Raw genomic sequence first — 17,534 nt, forward strand, 5'->3', positions numbered from 1 at the left:
AAAAAATGTGCGTTCTCGAAATGAAATCGAGTTTTCGAGAAGGGCCCGGGGTATCGTTCCGCCAGGTTCGAAAACCCGGGACCATCGGTTCCCGCGAGCCCGAGACCCGGGACCCCGGTATACGCGTATACCCTTCTCTTTGCTCGTTTCTTTTTCCTGTCGGACTTAGACATCCCTAGTGGCGCCTCTCTCAGGATATAAATTAATTAGATTTGTGTGGAGGTGTGTCAGCGGTGTGCCGGCACTGTGTTTCTTGCCCTTCGACCGTCTGCTCTGCCGCGTTTCAACTCTACCGAATGGCCTACTCTCCTCCGCTACCTACAGACAGTTTCACAAGCTCCAAATTATCCGTGTGTTCCTCGATACGAAACCTGGTATCGTTTTTTCTAGCCGATCGCCCCGAAAAAGCTGCTTCTACCGTTCGTTTCCTCTCCGATCGCACGAAACGATCCTACCGAACAGCTACAACAAAAAGCACACAAACCTTTCTTTTTCTTTTTCCGCTGTAGATCACGAAAACTCTTTTCCCCTTTGCAACAATAATATTTCTACGCGATAAACTCGTTCGATTAGATAACCAGGTGAGCCGGAGTGTCGCGTGCACCTTCCGTTCGGCCAGAACATTTGTTAGGAACACGGGGCACAGCACCTTTGGAACGGCGTGTACGCACGTCCGCAGGTAGGTCTGCGCATAACGCATGATGTATGGTGGGCGTGAAACGGGCGTAGCAACATAGTAACGTTTGCTATATCGGCCACAACTGTCTAGCAGCACTCTCTCTCTCGACGAGTTCTGCGACCGGATCTTCCTCGGATGGCTCTAGAATTAACTGCCGGGGCTCTCCGATATCGATCTCCGAGTAAATTTTACACGATCTTTGAACGGAGCAAAAGGAAGAGCAGCCTGGACAGAGGGCGAAGGCAAAGAGACGCGTCGGTGTTCGTGCGTTAACCCTTTCACGAGCCCTTTCGTGCTATCATCGGTTCGACGAAGCAACCCTCCGTCGCGCTCACCTATTAAAAAGTTTCGAACGTTAACCGGTAAGCATTCTCGTTGATCGGCCGATGACTGTGTTTGTCGCAAGCTGCGGATTCGCACGACACATCCTGGGGGTCGGGGTTGTGTGGCCTGTGGATGTGGCAAATCGCCATAGAGCAGCCAGAGTCTCGGAAACTCCTTTGATTATGCATCGTTTCGTGTAACGAGCGCGATTATAGTAAAAGCGAGGAAAACGCGGAACCCGGTGCCGCTAAACGAACGATCGATGCGCCGGTCGTTCGAATCGTTCGAATGCTTCGCGAAACGTTGTTCAACAGGCAACAGGGGGTCTTGTTGGAACGTCGACGACCGAAACTGTCGGAGAAAGTTTCGAGGAAAGACTTACGTTTATGTTACCGAGATGACTCGGAGGGCTGACACCCCGGCGGCCCCCGCCGCCTCCGACATCCGCGTCCAGCTTGCCGGCTCGATCGATCCCGTGGATCTCGAAAATTACGAAGGCTGCACGAAGGACGGAAAAACGACGTTGCTCGATCCTCAGAACTCAGGTCTGTCGGAACACCGCGGTCCGCACTGAACAAGCACAGACACTGTGTCACAGGTTTCGGCCGGTGTCCTGCCAACAAGATTCAGAAACATTCTTTACGCGACGCGCGCTGCATCGTCGCTCGCGAACAAAGTCCTACGAGAGAGCGTGCACGAGGGAGAATCGATAGCGAGAAGAGGGTTACGAGCTGTCCGAGTTTGTACCGAAGCGCGCCAATTCCAGAGGGCTCTAGAGAACGAGCGCACACACTGACCTGTCAGCACTGGTCGACGACGAAACACAAAATACCGGCAGCCGGACGGACGGACGGACGGACGGACGGACGATTCAGGTGGGCGACACGCGGGTGACGTACTCGCGGGTACAGGTTTGTCCCGTGTCCGTCGACATGTCGCGAGCAACGATCGTAACCGACAGACAGATCCCTCGTGGTTCGTTCGCGTTCCAAAAGGGCGAAGGTGCGAAGGGTCGGTGGACGTGAACGGGAGAGGCTGTTATTTCGGAGAGATCCGTGCGAGATCCGTTCGAGATCCGTGCGATCGTGGTTCGCCGCGCGAGCTGACAGGCGCGAACGAGAATCGGGAACGGATCGGCTAGGAATCGAGACCGGTCTCGGCTCGATCGGTGGCATGCGCACCGCCACGAACCTGTTCGCCGGTTTCTCGTGTTATCGACGACGTCGCGTCGGCGCGTGCATACGCCGCGGTGTGTGTACGGCTGGTTGCGGCTGGTTGCGGCGAGGATCGTGCATTCACGGGCGCAGACAGAGCGGTGTCGACAACGACGACAACGACGACGACGACCACGACGACCACCGCGACGACGGCGACGGCGACGGCGACGAGGACGAGTCGGCGTGTTGCGTATCCGCCTCAAGGGCCGTCCGTCGCAGACGCATGCTCGCGGCACGTTGCAGCCTCTCGCACTGACCGCGCGTAACACGTAAGAGAGAGCCGTGCACCGTGCACTTGTCGTCTCTCTTTATCTCCCTCTCTCTTGCGCTCTCTCCGTCTCTCCCCCTCTCTCTCTCTCTCTTTCTCTCTCTCTCTCTCTCTCTGTTGTTCTCTGTTGCTCTCTGTCGGCCCCTCCCTCTCCCTTTAATCAAAGCGGAGTGTTCGTGTCGGTCGTGGTTCTCGGGCTCGGCGCGGGTTCGTCGTCGGGGTCGCGCGCGCGTTCGCCAGTTCGCGGTTCCTCTCCTCTATTCGGCGCACTCGGTGGACTCGACGGACACGGCGGAACACGGCCGACACGACGAACAGGAGACGGCCGGGACTCCGTCGCTCTGTCGACTCTCTTTGAATCTCTTGCGCACTAACTTCGCGGCTATCCGCGGTACTCGAGCAGGGAACGTTGAACGCGAGCTTGGAATTGCCCTGGCGCCACCCCTCCTCCCCTCCAACCCTCCCGCCTTCCTCGCCTCTTTGCCTTGCCTTGCCTTGCCGTGCCGTGCCTTGCCTTGCCTTGCCTTGCCTTGCCTTGCCTTGCCGCCCTGCCAAGCCCGTCCACCTGATCGTCTTCCACCGTGAACACGGCGCACCACGGGGCTCCGCGTTACCTCCTCCGCCTCGTCCCTCCCTATTTTTCCCTATAATTTGCTCCGCGGCTGCCTCTTTTTGTTTTATTCCGTTTTCGTACCCCTTCCCTGGCCCCCCTCCGACCCCCCCTCCCATCTACCACGCGTCGCCGTCTTTCTCTCGCGCCTTCTTTTCCCGTCTCCTCGATCCTCTCCCTTTCTCCGTTGCCATCTAGCTTCCCCTCTGCCTCTATCTTCGCGTCTGCCTGTCTGCCTCTATCCTTGCGGCCCCGGCCGACCTGTCTGCCTCTCTGCCTCTACCTCTACGCGCCAGCCATGAATCCTTGCCGGGGCTACAGGGCTACGGCGCGCCGCCCCCTTAATAGGGCTACGCGGGCTTTTTCCATTCACCGTGCAGCCATCTCTTGGCGGGAATACGAATGAAACAGCCCGCCACAGTGCCGTACCCGGCCCGACCATTTCCCCTTCCCCCGATCACGATTTTATCCCCGAAAACCCGCCCCGACGAGCAAGGGATGATTCCCCGGGTATCCTCGACCCGTCCGCACCCCGCACGCAACGATTGTCCCGATCGAGTTTGGGAAGAGGATCCGATCCGATGGAAGAAATCGGGAATTTTTTCGTATGGTTTCCGTGGAATGATAGTTTCTTTTCTTCGACGGAATGGAAACACCTGCCAGGTAGGAAATCATCGCGAAGGGATGGGATTCTCGAGGATCTCGGGCTCGCATTGTGCTGGTTGGGCGGGACTCGCGACGTATCGTATGACAGGAAGAGCTCGGGGAGGAATCTGATATACGACAAGGGGATGATGAGATTCGTTATTATGTGAATTTTCACGGTAAATCTACGCCACGGCACCCGTACCACCTGAATCCTCGTTCTCGTTCCGATCGCACCCACACCCCTCCAGGGAATCAAACAACACTTTGATCTCTGTGTTCCAGTGCCGGGAGTTTTAGAAAAATTCATTTAATTCTGATTATATAACATAATTACATGTACCGAAGCTTAAGCGTAATTTACAAAAATATACAATCGTTTTCTATGTACAATATAATGTAGGATTTTAGGAAAAACCGGGAACCCGCGACTACGCGATTCGTAGCCGATCAGCTCCGACTTTCCTACTCTCCAATCGTCAATATACGAGGATTTCTGATTCTACAATAATTACAAGGGAGGGCGAAATCCGGGCTGACGATTCGACTATGTACAGACAGGATATCTAGGACGCTGGCTCGCGCATCTATGCGCCTCAAATCATAGTGTACTGTCCGCCGATCGGCTGATACGCGTTCTGCGCGGTAACGGCGGGTACAGAGTTCTCCTTGTTCGACTCCTTTTTGCTCGAGCTCTTCCTCTTCTGGTTCTCGTGGGTTTTCACGTGTTTCGTCAAATGGTCGCTCCTCATGAACCTCTTGCCGCAGGTCGGACAGGCGAACCTCTTCTCGCCGGTATGCGTACGAAGATGACGTTGAAGCTCGTCGCTTCTGGTGAACCTTTTGCCGCAGAACAGCCAGTTGCACACGAACGGCCGTTCGCCGGTGTGCCACCTGAGATGCGCCTTCAGATGAGAGGTTTTGCCGTAGACCTTGCCGCAGCCGGGCACGTGGCATACGTGCTGCCTCTTCCCGTCGACACCCAATTGCGCTCCGCTGTCCGTTTGGCAGTTCGGGCACCTGCATCTCGTGCACTTTCTTCCAGATTTACCGGGCTCCTCCGCAGCCAGCAAATGATGCTCCGCCGGCGGTGTCAGCGGCCATTGATAGTGGCCCGTGTGATCCTGGGGACTCGGTGGAAGTTCCGGCGGGCTCGGAGGCAGAGAATAATGCTGGATCCCCGGTATCGTCGTCAGCTGGGCCTGGGCCAAATGAGTTTGAGCTGTCCAGGATGCCGTACTCGTCGGCACGGCGGGCATGGTGTAGACCGGTGCCGTTAGAGGCTCCGCGAGGTGGCTGTGACCGGTGGATCCGGGGTACCAGTAGCTCGAATGGCTGCTCTGCAAATGATGACTGCCCAGCGTCGTGTTGTAAGGTTGATAATGAGCGGCCGGCCCTCCGTAATCCATCGCGGAAGGCTGATGCATCGGCATCGGCATCGGCGTCATACCTGGCATCGGCGACATCGTCGGCATGCAGATCTGCAATTACGAACAAGAATATTTACCGAACGACATCCGAAAGATCGCGCCCGTCCCTGAACCAACATTCGCACGGAGACGTATCTCGGCGAGATCTCTATCTATAGCCTGTCGAAAAAGATCGCGGAACGGTAATCACTTTTCAATATCCGTTCTCGACACTACAATTTCGTGGCTGTCGATACGGAGTATCTTTAGGCGAGACGCGTTATTAACGGACCTGTTGATACTGCATCACTTGAGCCATCACTTCACTGGTCGGCCGTACACGATCGTTTCCTTGGTCACTGATTTATTCTTCGGCTCGGGCTGCGTTCGACGGCACGTGTGCAACGGCACGAGAATAATCCTGGCGATCTTGATCACTTTCCGCTGGTGTGTACCCCTCTCGCGGACGTCGAGACATGAAAACGTTGACGACGACGATCGCAAAGGACAAATACGAAGACGAATACGAATACGAATACGACTACGAATGCCAAGACGAAAACGAGACCGAGGAGAGAAAACCGTACACGGATCGGAGCGTGCGCGGCTCAGAGCGTTCGTCAGATAATTGCTGGTTGCCGACCGTGTCGCCTCGGTTTTAATAACCGAGTGGACAAGGAACCGACGAAGAAGGGAGGAGGCTGAATGCTCTGCCGGGTTCCCCTATGGAGGTGGGGATAGACCCCAGTGAATCCCGCTGGCTGGTGCGCATGCGCCCTCCCCTCCATCCACTCATAAATCAACCCTGCGTTCCGAGGATAGAGGATCGAGGATCGAGGCTACGCACCTTTTGTGGTCGTCCCTGGGGGCCGCCTCATGCCACCGAGGAAAGCCTTCGTCGATTCTACGGTACTGCTCTCCCGAGAGCACCTACACTTTTTACAAATCGCCGTCTTTTGCAACCGGCACGCACAATCCTCCCCGTTCTAATTTGTTTACAAGCGACAGTGACTTTACAACCCTTCCGCGGTTCCTCACCCCGTGATTATTCCTCGGTCATGAAAACAATATAGTTAATCAATCGTGCAAAATTGAGACGCTCAGTAGTCGAGCGAGGCGGAGGGGCTTCGAAATAATTAGAAACGCGTCGAACGGGAGGGACACGTTGCAGGTTAGATCTGCGCGTGGTTCGTTTCTCTTAATTACGGGTGGACAATTCGCCCCGGTGCCACAGCTTTTTTACCTATCGTTCGAATCGTCGTTTCGCGATTCGACCGCCCAAGATTCCAAGCGTTGATCGAGACCCGGTAGGCAATAATTATCGGTAGAAACGTCATAACACGCAGCAGGAGGGGTAAAGCGTAATCGTTCGGTTTTAATTGGTGGATAAGACATTCGAGTTTAATTAGCGGTCCTGCGAGAGACCGTGACGACCCGCTTCGAAACGCGAGCGCTAGCTCTGCCTATTATTCGTAGCGTGAAACAATTACGGATAATGTACTCGAAAAAAGTCATCCACCCTTTCCAATTTCAATGCCGGCAATTTCTACGGTCAGCTGTGTCGCACCGACGGTCGAAATTTCGATTCTTTCAGGAACGCTTGCGTCTCGACGGGAAAGGGAGGGAAAAAAAAAATGTAAGAATTCGACGAATCCTGCGAGCAGACGAACGCAACGAGAACCGGGGGTGAACGGAGTCAATGCAGAATTTTGTACGGTATTTAGAGGTCCTTTGAGAAGCGGCTCCGGGGGCGGAAATTTGCAAAGACGTATCAAAGCGTGGAAAAACCCGCGACGACCACTCGGGTGCACGGGAGCACGTGATAACGGCCACCAGTTCCGAAAGGTTCTCGGTGCTCTTTGTCGCGTACGACGCACCATAAATCCATAAAAGACGCCTGGTCCAACGCGCTCCAAGGGAGCAGTCGGTCACAATGCGCTCTGCACAGTCAGGACCCGGAGAGCAGCGTGCCAACACAAAGTCTCGGTTTATGGAGGCTGTAAAGCAATCATTGGCAGGACGAGGTGACGACACTTTCGCGCTACCGATCCGTACCAGATAGGCAGCATTATTGCGCCACACCAGGCGCACAATGCAGGCTGCTGAGCGGCAGCCCTGCACAGGTACCCTGACAAACTGCTGGTGCAGAGACCGGGACGGAATCGGTTGCACTTGGCGCAGCCCGAAACAACTTTCCCAAAGGATGCTGCTCGTCTCGGACGATCGACCGCCTAATCGCCGCAGCATAGATCCGAGCAACACCCGTATCGCGCGATCTACTGAAATCTTGTTTACTCAGCTTCGACGGCACTGCTTCGACAATCTGACCGGTTGACGAGGGCCTGTCTTATCTGCTGATGCGAGCCTCCGCCACTCGTCGCATAGCTGTTCAAAATCATTCGCGTTTTCACCACGTTTTTATTAACTCGCTTTCTTGTCTGTCTGTTTGTCTGTTCGGTAGAAATTTTGCAATTGATTTTAAACCAGCTTCCCGATGACTTGAAACTTTGATCATAGCTCAGAACTGGATGACATCACACACGCGAGACTAAAAAGCAGAAAATAATTATCTAGATAAAAAGAAAATGAATATAATTATTTAAATAAAAAAATTTCAATATACCACGTTTTGAAGACGGACTAAATAGTATAAAATAATTTTTCGTAGCCCCATAGAGATAGTCTTGAAAATTTGTGATTGTGAATTTTGAATAGCTACGAAAATACTTGTGGGATTTTAAACGAAAAACGTGGGGCGCATGAAATAGATAATCGACGCATGAATAGTTCACCTAAGTTCATCTTGCTCGTAGCTATTCAAAATTCACAGTCACAAATTTTCAGAACTATCTGTATGGGGTTAGGAACAATTATTTCATACTTTTTAGCCCGTCTTAAAAACGTGGTATATGGAAATTTTTTTATTTAAATAATTATATTCTAATCCAATTACAACTGTTTCAAGCGAGAATGTATCTTACGCGTTTCTCACCGGTGATAACTGTTCGTGGCCGTTGTCGTAATCAAGGTGAACAAGCCAAAATATAAACAGAGCGACGCCGGATATTTGCAAAATCACATCATATTCGTCGCGCGAGCTATGCTTCCGATAAACCGTATTTCGTAACCATTGCCTAATTTCCTTTGTCTCGTGCGCCAAGGAACGTCTGCAACTTCGATTTTCCTCACTTCGTGCACGACGCTATTTCAGTTTATCGTTTAAACTGAATGTCGTTTATCGTTCCATTTTACGTCATTCAGGTTGTCTATCTATACTACGGTTTCATTTGCATGTCAGTCTTTTATTATTTCAGCTTGAATATTCAATATTTCACCGCAGTTTCACTTTTTCTGTACATGTTCTCTTACTCCCTCATTGGCAAAGCTGAAGTATTAAATAATATCTCTCGCGCAATTTCTACTGGGCAATCGCCGAATCTCGAAGCATTGCAACAACTCGAATGCTCGGCGGAACGTTTCATCGACTTGTCGCTCGCATACCGGACGCGGATAATCAAGTTCCGGTACTCGGAAAATATGATCCCGCGCGTCACGTGCGCGTATTGCGGTCGGAGAGACGGAGAGCGGCGAGGTACGGGAGAAAGAGAGATGAGACACGCTGCAAAGACCATCGATCTTCCGGAATATTTTCCGACGACCACAAGCGGACTCTCAGGGGGCTTGTCGTTGTTTGTCAAATTCATCGAAAGCATCGGGCCGACCAGAAGCAGGAAAACCATGGAAATTGGACAGTGCTGGGTGACACATGTCCGAGCGAGTGTCTGCAGCGTTGCAGCAACGGCGTCGTCGTTAATCTTGCGAGGATGTCTCTCGCGGACGGAAGGGTGAAAGGTGGGGGTCCGCCCAGAGCAACCCTTCGGTTTCCTCTCTTGGAGCCGGCCATTGTCCCTTAATAAGCCGCTTAACGTCTCTGCCAGGGGTAAATTGCTCCACCGGTAAACACTACTCCCACGCGGTTGGTCGATTCCCCCGAGGACGAGACATTTTTCCGGAAACTCCTCCTCTTCCACCCCTCGTGTCGAAACATCTGTAACCGCGCGCGTTTTGCAACGTCCAAGTCGTTGCAAGATCACAAGATCACTGGGTACAGTGATTTCTCTATATATGTCGCCAAGGCCTGGATGATAAACGTCGCGGAATTACCTCCACTACCGCGGGGTATTTCCCGCGAGGGACCACGAAGCTTGAGAGACTTTGGACGAGAGTATACTCTGCGGTAGTGGGGATAATTCCGCGACTTTTATCATCCAGGCCTTGGCGACATATATAGAGAAATCATTGCAGATATATAACTCTCTTCTCACGGAAGGATCATTCACTTCTGACTGCATTGAATGCTTAACTGTAACTGAAAATGCTGCATCGTTCCTTGCCAATCAGTTCTGTGATTCGATTATTAGTTCTGGAATTGTTTTTGTTATTCTCTGAAGACAAAAGGAGCGTCGAGGACCGCTTCGCGTAAGTGGTTTCTGATTTTTCCTTCCTATGCACTGTAATTTTTTTCCTATAGCAACGGGACTTCGGAATATTAAACTTAAATATGCAAACGACAATATATAATTTTTTGAGAATTTTTCGCCCAAAAAAAATAGTCCTAATTTAAAGTTTTCCAACCTGTCCCCCCTCCCCCCCCCCCCTCCTTGGGAGTGCTAGGGTTAACAAACCGCCGCACCGGACGTCGAGCGTTTCGAAAAAGTCGATTTTTCCGAAGGAAAAAAAAACGATGGGCCAGCGCCTCTGTCCGGTGTGTGACCAATCGGTAAGCGAGGGTGTAAAGCGCGCTTTGTGCACCGGATCGGTCCACGCTGCGAAAGCCGTGCACTTTTCCGGAGACATTCAGAAGCGGTGGACCGATGCAAATCGGACGGACGACGCAGGTAAGGCTCCACTGTTCGCAAATAAGAGATCGGGGACCTACCTATCAGGTTTCTCCTGAATCGATGCTCGCGCGGACGACACCCTCTGCAAATTTAAATCCTGTTACCGAGACGAACAGGTCGACGTGTGTCGAGTTGGCGATCGCGCGAAGATCGGCTCGCGAGCCTCGAGCGAACGGCCAGCGGCGAGTCGGTTGTTTTCTACATAGAAAGCGGCCGCGGGAAGAACCGTAACATATTTCTTTCGGGCTATAACAGTCTTTCGGCGCTCTTTTGTGGAGGACCGTGGGTCCGTGCGCGCATAAACATGAGCTATCGCCCACGAGAACTAATATTCTCGAATAGGGAACGCTTTTCTAGAGTTTATCGTAACTCACCGAGTTTTATAGGTTGTTGGAAATCGATGCTCGCGGGTCTCCCTTTTTAAAATCGTCACGCTACTCCGACCGTCCTGACGAGACCGGGAGAGAACCGGTGTACATTAACATTCGTAACAGCGAGGGTTACAGAACCGTCGGTTCCCGGTTTCCTCGATTTCGTATGGTTCTCGAGTGGAGCGTCTTCACGATGGACAGTGATGACTCGAAGGAATTTCCCGGATGATGGTCCTGCGCGTCATTAGGGGTCGAGGATCTTTTCTTGGCCTGGCACACGGGTCAATTTTATACGCGATTTACCTGGCCGATGGGAGCGTCATTCGGATCGGCAGGTCCGTAGTCTTGACGGGCTTCTAACTTATGCTCGGATCTGGAAGAAAACGCGAGAGAGGAGACGTCGAAAGAAGAAAGAACGGACGAAAAAAAAGGCCGTGATCAGACGGGGGAGGATGGTTGAAACAGGGTGAGAGCGAGAGAAAGAGAGAAAGAGAGTGAGAGAGAGAGGGACGGAGGGCCACGTTCCCCGACAATGGACCCGACAATGGGTCTAGTCTTCGGAGCTAATGGAGCGAGACTTTGCAGTTTTCACACGATGATCGGCGTAACGTGGTCGTTCCCGACTCCTCTGTAAAGAAAGAGGAGCCCCCATTTGGGGCCGATCGGATCGGCCGGCGCGGCATGTATCCTGCCACGGAACAAGATTAGCCGGATATCTGTCCTGCTAACTCGTACGTCGTCGCGGCTAATCGGGTTAGGATTACACGGAGGACGTAAACAAGAGATTACAACGTTTGCACGAAGACCTTTGATTATTTACTACGCAAACAGTGACCGGTAATTACAACGGCGCGGCACGGCCGCGGCAAGAAGAACGACAGTCTCTTTACCTGGCACGACAGTACATTTGGAAACGATCCAATGCCAATATTTGCGCTGGTCGTATAAAGGGTAACGCGCTCTACCTGTCGACCTTAATTTTCATTTTCCGACTAAGCGGCCCGTTCTCGGAAGGTTAATAGCATAGCTTCCACTCGTAACCCGTGGCCCCTGTATCTGGTTCGCTCTTATTAGCTCCCACCGTCCCGATTAGCAAGCTGGTCGGTTCGTCGTTCCAGGCCTGTTCGAGTTTAAACAAATGGACACGGCGAACCGCGCGCTTCTTCATTAATCACTCGTCGGAAGAGAAAACGGTCCGTCGTGGAGACTCTCTCTCTCTCTCCTTCTCTCTCTCTCTCTCTCTCTCTTTCTATCTCCTGTTCGCGTTCGACATTCATTTGTTACACATCGTTTAGAAAAAAAAAAATCAGACGCTCGCCGCGGCGTTGATAATCGATAACGTCCGGTTCCAGAGATCTCTCTGTTGGTTTAACGTAACCAACGTCTTGCGGTGGACGAATTAACGATCCTCAAGGTGCGAGAACAAGGGGATCGGCAGCGCGGCAGCATGTACCTGCTACGAAACGTCGGACCCAAAATCCATAAATTTGTGCTCGGTCGTTCGGACGCAAAGATTCGAGCCGAAGGGGTCCTGCCGCCAATTCCATTCGAACGGAATGACACCCTCGTCACAATACGACCTGTTGCGTCCGAGACCAAGAAAGAGGGGAGAGAAAAAAGAAAGAAAGAAAGAAATAAAGAAACGAGCTGCAGAGGTTACATCGGCGAAGTCGTGAGAATATCTGTCGTTCAAAGGAAGCCGTCGCAATAGTGCGAACGTTCGTCGAAATATTCTACAAAAGCGGGTGGTGTAAACGAGGGAGACAAAAGCATTTCCAGGGGACAAGAGTAATTAGATCAGGAATAAAGGTAAACGGGATGCCGTATTATCCTGGATAGTCCGTAGGCTTATGCCAAATATTGTGACGTTGTAATTTTCATAGCCGCGCAGGTATAGCGTTCGAAGTACCGGAATGGCCGAAGGTCGTCGGTGCAGCGGAAGGGATCGATCGACCGGTTATGTTTGACACAAGGGACGGATTAACAACTAATCCGATCAGGCAATTGACTTACGGACAACCGGACACGACCCCCGCGTAGCTACCAGCATAAACGTCCGGAAGGGAACACCCCGAAGAAAAGTGGTGCGGTACCTCGAGGAAAAGAGAATAAAAAGGGGATCCTCGGCGTCCTCTGCGCCGTATGTCGGTTCATCTTTCACCGATAGATTTTAATTAGCAGGGAGCCGGGTCGTGGCTTCTCTCTATTGTCTCAATCGGTGCCGGCCGACCGCTTTTGTTGCGAGGGTGTGCGGGTTTCGACGACGACGACGATGCCGCCGCCGCCGTGCCGGGCCCCGTAGCTCGGAATCGCCGCGCACCTCTCAAAAGGAGAAGCAAAAATTCTGGACCACGGCCGACCGGAATATATGATTTGTGTGGCAACCGGCCGGGGAACGAATCAGAAGGAACCCAAACAACCGCGGACGGCCGGGACTGATCAAACAGTCCTGCGCATCCGTGTATACCCCACGTCAAGTCAACGAGGAATTAAAATGGATAATTGCTTCCTTCCAGAACTCTCGTCCCGCTGGCTCTTCCAGGTAAGGTCGTAAAAGGGTTTTGATAGAAAATTAACGACTTCGCGGATATCCTCGCTAGACAATTTCTTCGCCGGACTCTCGCAAACGATGCACCGAACCAAATCGTCCTTCGATATCACTGCCCCTTGATTACTCGCTCGTAATTCGATCGGAACAACCATTCGCAGTCCGAATGTATATGTGCAAGAGGCGAGTTAAACGATCCGCAGAATCTCGTGAGAAGCTCGTCCCATAATCGGCTCGATTATTCTTCTTTCTAGGGGACAAGTCGGCACGTTTTGGACCCGGCAAAAGTCAATGCCGCCCACGAGGCCGAATACACGGTTTTTCTCGGAAGGGAAATATTGTCGGATACAGAGCCCCGCGGTGCATTGTGTGGTTTTATCTTTCAACAGACTCGTTTGTTCAACCAGTATCCAGCGGCGCGGCCGATCCAGTGTCAAAGAACGCCGATGCTCCAACGAACAAGTGTGTTCCCGTCGAATTTTCGTCGTGTCAATCCGCTCGTGTCGGTACGCTCGACAGTTTTAATTTCAGAAATGTTGTACGCCGAAAACAACGAACTCGTCGCTAAAACCTGACCGGGACACCGAAACCCGCAAAAGTTTGACGCTGTCCATTCGGCCGCAAGATTGACATCGGCGCATTCGAAGATCACCCCCTGCCGAGAGGACTAAAAATGCCGGCGGATCGTAGGCACAAAGACCCCTACGAACCTCAAAGTCATTCCGACCGACACACCCGGCAGGCCCATTGGCGGAAACTCGCGTCAACCTGGCGCGTTAACCCCGCATAGTTCACCGAATCGTCCACCCTTCCACAACTTCCAACCTGTTCGATTAAACGCACGCTAATGAATCGTGTGTAAATCTGCGTAAAAGGTAAATGAAAACGAATGGCAAAGTCTGCAGGCTCCGGTCGACGAAGGGTAAAGAAGGTACCAGCAGCAACCTTTCGATCCTGAAGATCCGCAGAATGAACGTGGAATCGGGAAAATTGGATTGCGTTGTAAATTGCGGATAAGCTGCGGCTTACGCTACAGAGTGGCCATTCCGGGCGTCTCCGGTGGTTCGTGTGGCCATAAATTATTGCTAGAGTTCGTGCCCAGAGAGGCCCCGTACTCGTTCAATGGGGATTATATCGTCGAGAACTCGGAACTCGCCCAGGTGTACCTTGAACCTTGAATATTCGCCCGGGAAGTAGGAGGTTTTGCGGAGAAGTCATGGTCGCGTCACTATGGCACGATACTCGGCGAACATCATTGTTAACTTCTCTTTCTGGCCGATAGTTCGCTTTTACACGGAGATTACGGACGCATGATTGTTTTATTGCACTTTCCGCGGTGCGTACCTTCCGGCAGCCAGGTAGCACTTTGTTACTGTCGGAGAGGACACAGCCCGGAATCTTTCACCGAGCGAATCTTGGTCGATTGTAAACCGGCTAGGGTGAGTGTAAAATCTCGGACGAGCGGCGGCTGCGAACAGAAAGATCCCAGGCGGTTTTCCGTCAAGGACGCTTTCAGAACAGACCAGGGTCCGTTCAACCCTCTCGTGGTTTGTAAATCAACATCCTCGTCGCACCGGGTCCTAGAAAAGACAAATTTTCACGGAGATTAGAAAGAATAATTGTTTTATGGTAGCCTCCATGACTTGTTCTTTAGGGGAATTCGTTCTGCGGTTCGGAATATTTCCACTACCTTCGGACAATGCCATATGCTCGCCCGGGGACCGGATCAACGGTACACTTGGCCATTGTGAAATTGTAGCTGTGACTTTGCGAATTTTTAGGAAAAATCGCTTTTCTAAAAAGATTGTTCACCGATTCCCTTAAAGAAAATAATTGAACCACCTCTAATTTCCTTGCTAGAGAATACGAAAAATGCAACTTTGCATGTGCAAAGAAATGCGTGTGCGTGTGCTCTTATGCTAAACAGGTTACATTTCCGGTCGGGTAGGTTTATAAATCAACAACTCTCGTTATTTGTTCGTACAGTGGTCGAGAGTAGAGCGCTATCAAACACGTATCAGGGAGAGAGTTGCAGTTGGTTTTTAATTTTCATTTGGATGATTTCTGCACGATAGCAGAATAATAAGAGGGTGGGCGGGCCCCCACTTTCAGCAACTCCTGCGCGATGAGACGAAAGCAATCGATACTATCGCTACTTACAATTTATTACATACCGGGACCATTATAAATCGGAGGTAATAGCAAGCTAATCGTTTCTATTTACTTTAGAACTAATTTTTACATTTATTACTCAGATTTTAATATGATTGTATCTAATCGTTTTTTAATCGAATCAATCCATTGAAAAGTGTATCCCAGTAGCAGTCATTTTAACCCACAGAACTCAAAAATTCTTTACGGGATACTATAAAGAAAAATAGTTTCTCAAAACCGTCGAGACAGAGCAATTATACTCTGATCGATCGAGAATTTTTGGCGTTAATATCGCAATGATTTTTCAATTGCAATTAGTCCGTCATAAAACATACTCCTCAGGCTTTCGTTCGAGTCTTCAAGAATTAATAAATATTGACGTGAAGATATTAAAAAATCATTTTCAGCAAACCCTTACACAGCAATTAGCTTCTTCACGTTCAGCAAACAGAAAAACGTGAGTATCTTGGAAACCAGTAGCTCAAAACTAATGATTTTAGTCTCAAAATACTGCTACTGATTCTTTACATCGAACCCATCCAACAGATTGCCGTAACTATGGCTAATTACTGATTTTTTTTAATAGGCTCCTTGTGGACTTTAAAACATACTTGCCACGTAGCGGCGAACCTGTAAGCTCAAAATTTTTTAAATTTAGTAATCCCGGAACCAGTGATTCAACTTGCTGTTCTTGAGCTTAAAGTGCTCGCAGCGAAAAACTGCATCGAACGTATATCTCAAAATTCCATAATTATCCCCGAGTATGGTTTTTAAAAAATAGACCGCCGACAGGACATGAAACAGCTTCGTCATCTAGCGGTAGCGCCCTCCAATTAAAGCACCTAAGTGATTCGTGCCGACTTTCACATACTATCTTATGGGCAAAGCGCCATGAATGAATTATGCGCCGCTATATGTACAATATATTGGTCGAAAAATGGATAAATTATGACTAATTTAGGGCAATCAAAAATAATATAAGGGAACGGGGATGTTCAGGGGAATTTTCTGCATCGACTTCATGCAAAAACACTCGGAAAGAATCGCGTATTACTTAAATATTTAATATAATAGCAAAACTGGTTCAACAAGTACATGGTGGCGCCATTTAGTGGCAAAAACTGAAAACTCAAAAACAAAAAAGTCAATAAATTTAGAACCAGTGATTCAAATTTAATGTTTTTGGGCTTACTCTTGGTGAAAAACTGCATCGAACGTATATCTCAGAATCCCATAATTATGCGCGGTTATGGTTTTGGACAAATAGGTCTCAACGGTGTATGTGGGAATATTTTCAAATAAATTGTTTAATCTTATAATAATATTTATCCTCAATACTTATAATACCGTTAAATTCAGTTATATAAATATTATCAATTCGTATAATATATATACTTACAAATGCAATATTTAGAATTCTCCGTGAATTTACCATGTGACTTCTTTGAGAGTTTATTTACGTCTGATTTACACAGAAGAAATTCGTTGATTGGAAACAATGAACAAACGAAAGAATATTTACAATGTGTCCAAAACTATTTGACAAAATTTACAATCAATCAATGTTAATGTTGTCGATAAGAGAGGAAACTAATATACCATTAAAAAATATACGAATTTACATTATCGACATCTTGATAAGACCGAAATCTATGTTATCGGCATCCTATTTAAGTTGCCTCGTCGGTGGCTTATTTTTCAAAACCCATAATTGCTGCTAATTATGGGATTCTGAGATATACGCTCAATGCAGCTTTTCGCGGCGAGTACTTTAAGCGCAAGAACATTAAATTTGGACCACTGGTTCTCGAGTTATTGAATTTGTTCTGTTTCTGAGTTTTCAGCTCTCGCCACTAGGCGGCATCACCATACACTTGTCTGAACGGATTTTGTTATTTTATTAAATATTTCAATACATAATGCGCGATTCCTTCCCCTGAACATCCCTTTATCCGTAGATTATTTTATATTGCCCTTTTTATACCATAATTTATGTTTTTCCCTTCCTAACGTATTATTTACGTAGGGGTGCTTCACAAGAAGCATCTAATTACTTATGTATATCGCATGTTCTCACATACATTTTTGTTAAAAAGTAGATACGAAAGCATAACAGAAACCAAAGAAACACAGCTGATCTTAGGGTATAGTTTGATTCCCTTTTCGTGTGTATTCCCGTAGGAATTTTCGAACTTTTAGGTGCAACTGTATCAACTATATACTTTTAGTCAGAAAATTAATAAGTTGGTATGTCGAGAAATCGATAAAACCCGATCGATAAAGAAATAAATAAAGAAATGATTCCATTTTAAGGAGTTACTTGAAATCAATTTTAAATTGTATTGTCGGATAAATTTATTAAGATTGGGAGCGCACTTCATAATGCATAAGGAATTCAAGGGAACTGG

The 17,534-nt window shown here is 49.4% G+C and overlaps 1 protein-coding gene and 1 long non-coding RNA gene across 2 annotated transcripts in view; one reads left to right on the forward strand and one right to left on the reverse strand.

Moving 5' to 3' along the window:
• The window catches only part of LOC143355257 (uncharacterized), a 39,055-nt gene extending 32,872 nt beyond the window's left edge, over window positions 1-6,183 (reverse strand). Inside the window, exons 1-2 of the mRNA XM_076789948.1 lie at window positions 5,445-6,183; window positions 1,386-5,224 (exon numbers count right to left, since the gene is read on the reverse strand). Coding sequence (XP_076646063.1) covers window positions 4,340-5,224; window positions 5,445-5,471 — 912 coding nt within the window. The 5' untranslated portion in view covers window positions 5,472-6,183 and the 3' untranslated portion in view covers window positions 1,386-4,339. The remainder of the gene's footprint in view (window positions 1-1,385; window positions 5,225-5,444) is intronic.
• Window positions 6,184-11,774: 5,591 nt separating this feature from the next.
• LOC143358215 (uncharacterized) lies at window positions 11,775-13,835 on the forward strand. Its single transcript, XR_013082935.1, has 3 exons — window positions 11,775-12,142; window positions 12,316-12,966; window positions 13,227-13,835. It is a non-coding gene; the product is annotated as an uncharacterized LOC143358215 (long non-coding RNA).
• Window positions 13,836-17,534: the final 3,699 nt, after the last annotated feature.

This window comes from Halictus rubicundus, chromosome 1 (genome assembly GCF_050948215.1).
Source record: "Halictus rubicundus isolate RS-2024b chromosome 1, iyHalRubi1_principal, whole genome shotgun sequence".
Classification (NCBI taxonomy): Eukaryota; Metazoa; Arthropoda; class Insecta; order Hymenoptera; family Halictidae; genus Halictus; species Halictus rubicundus.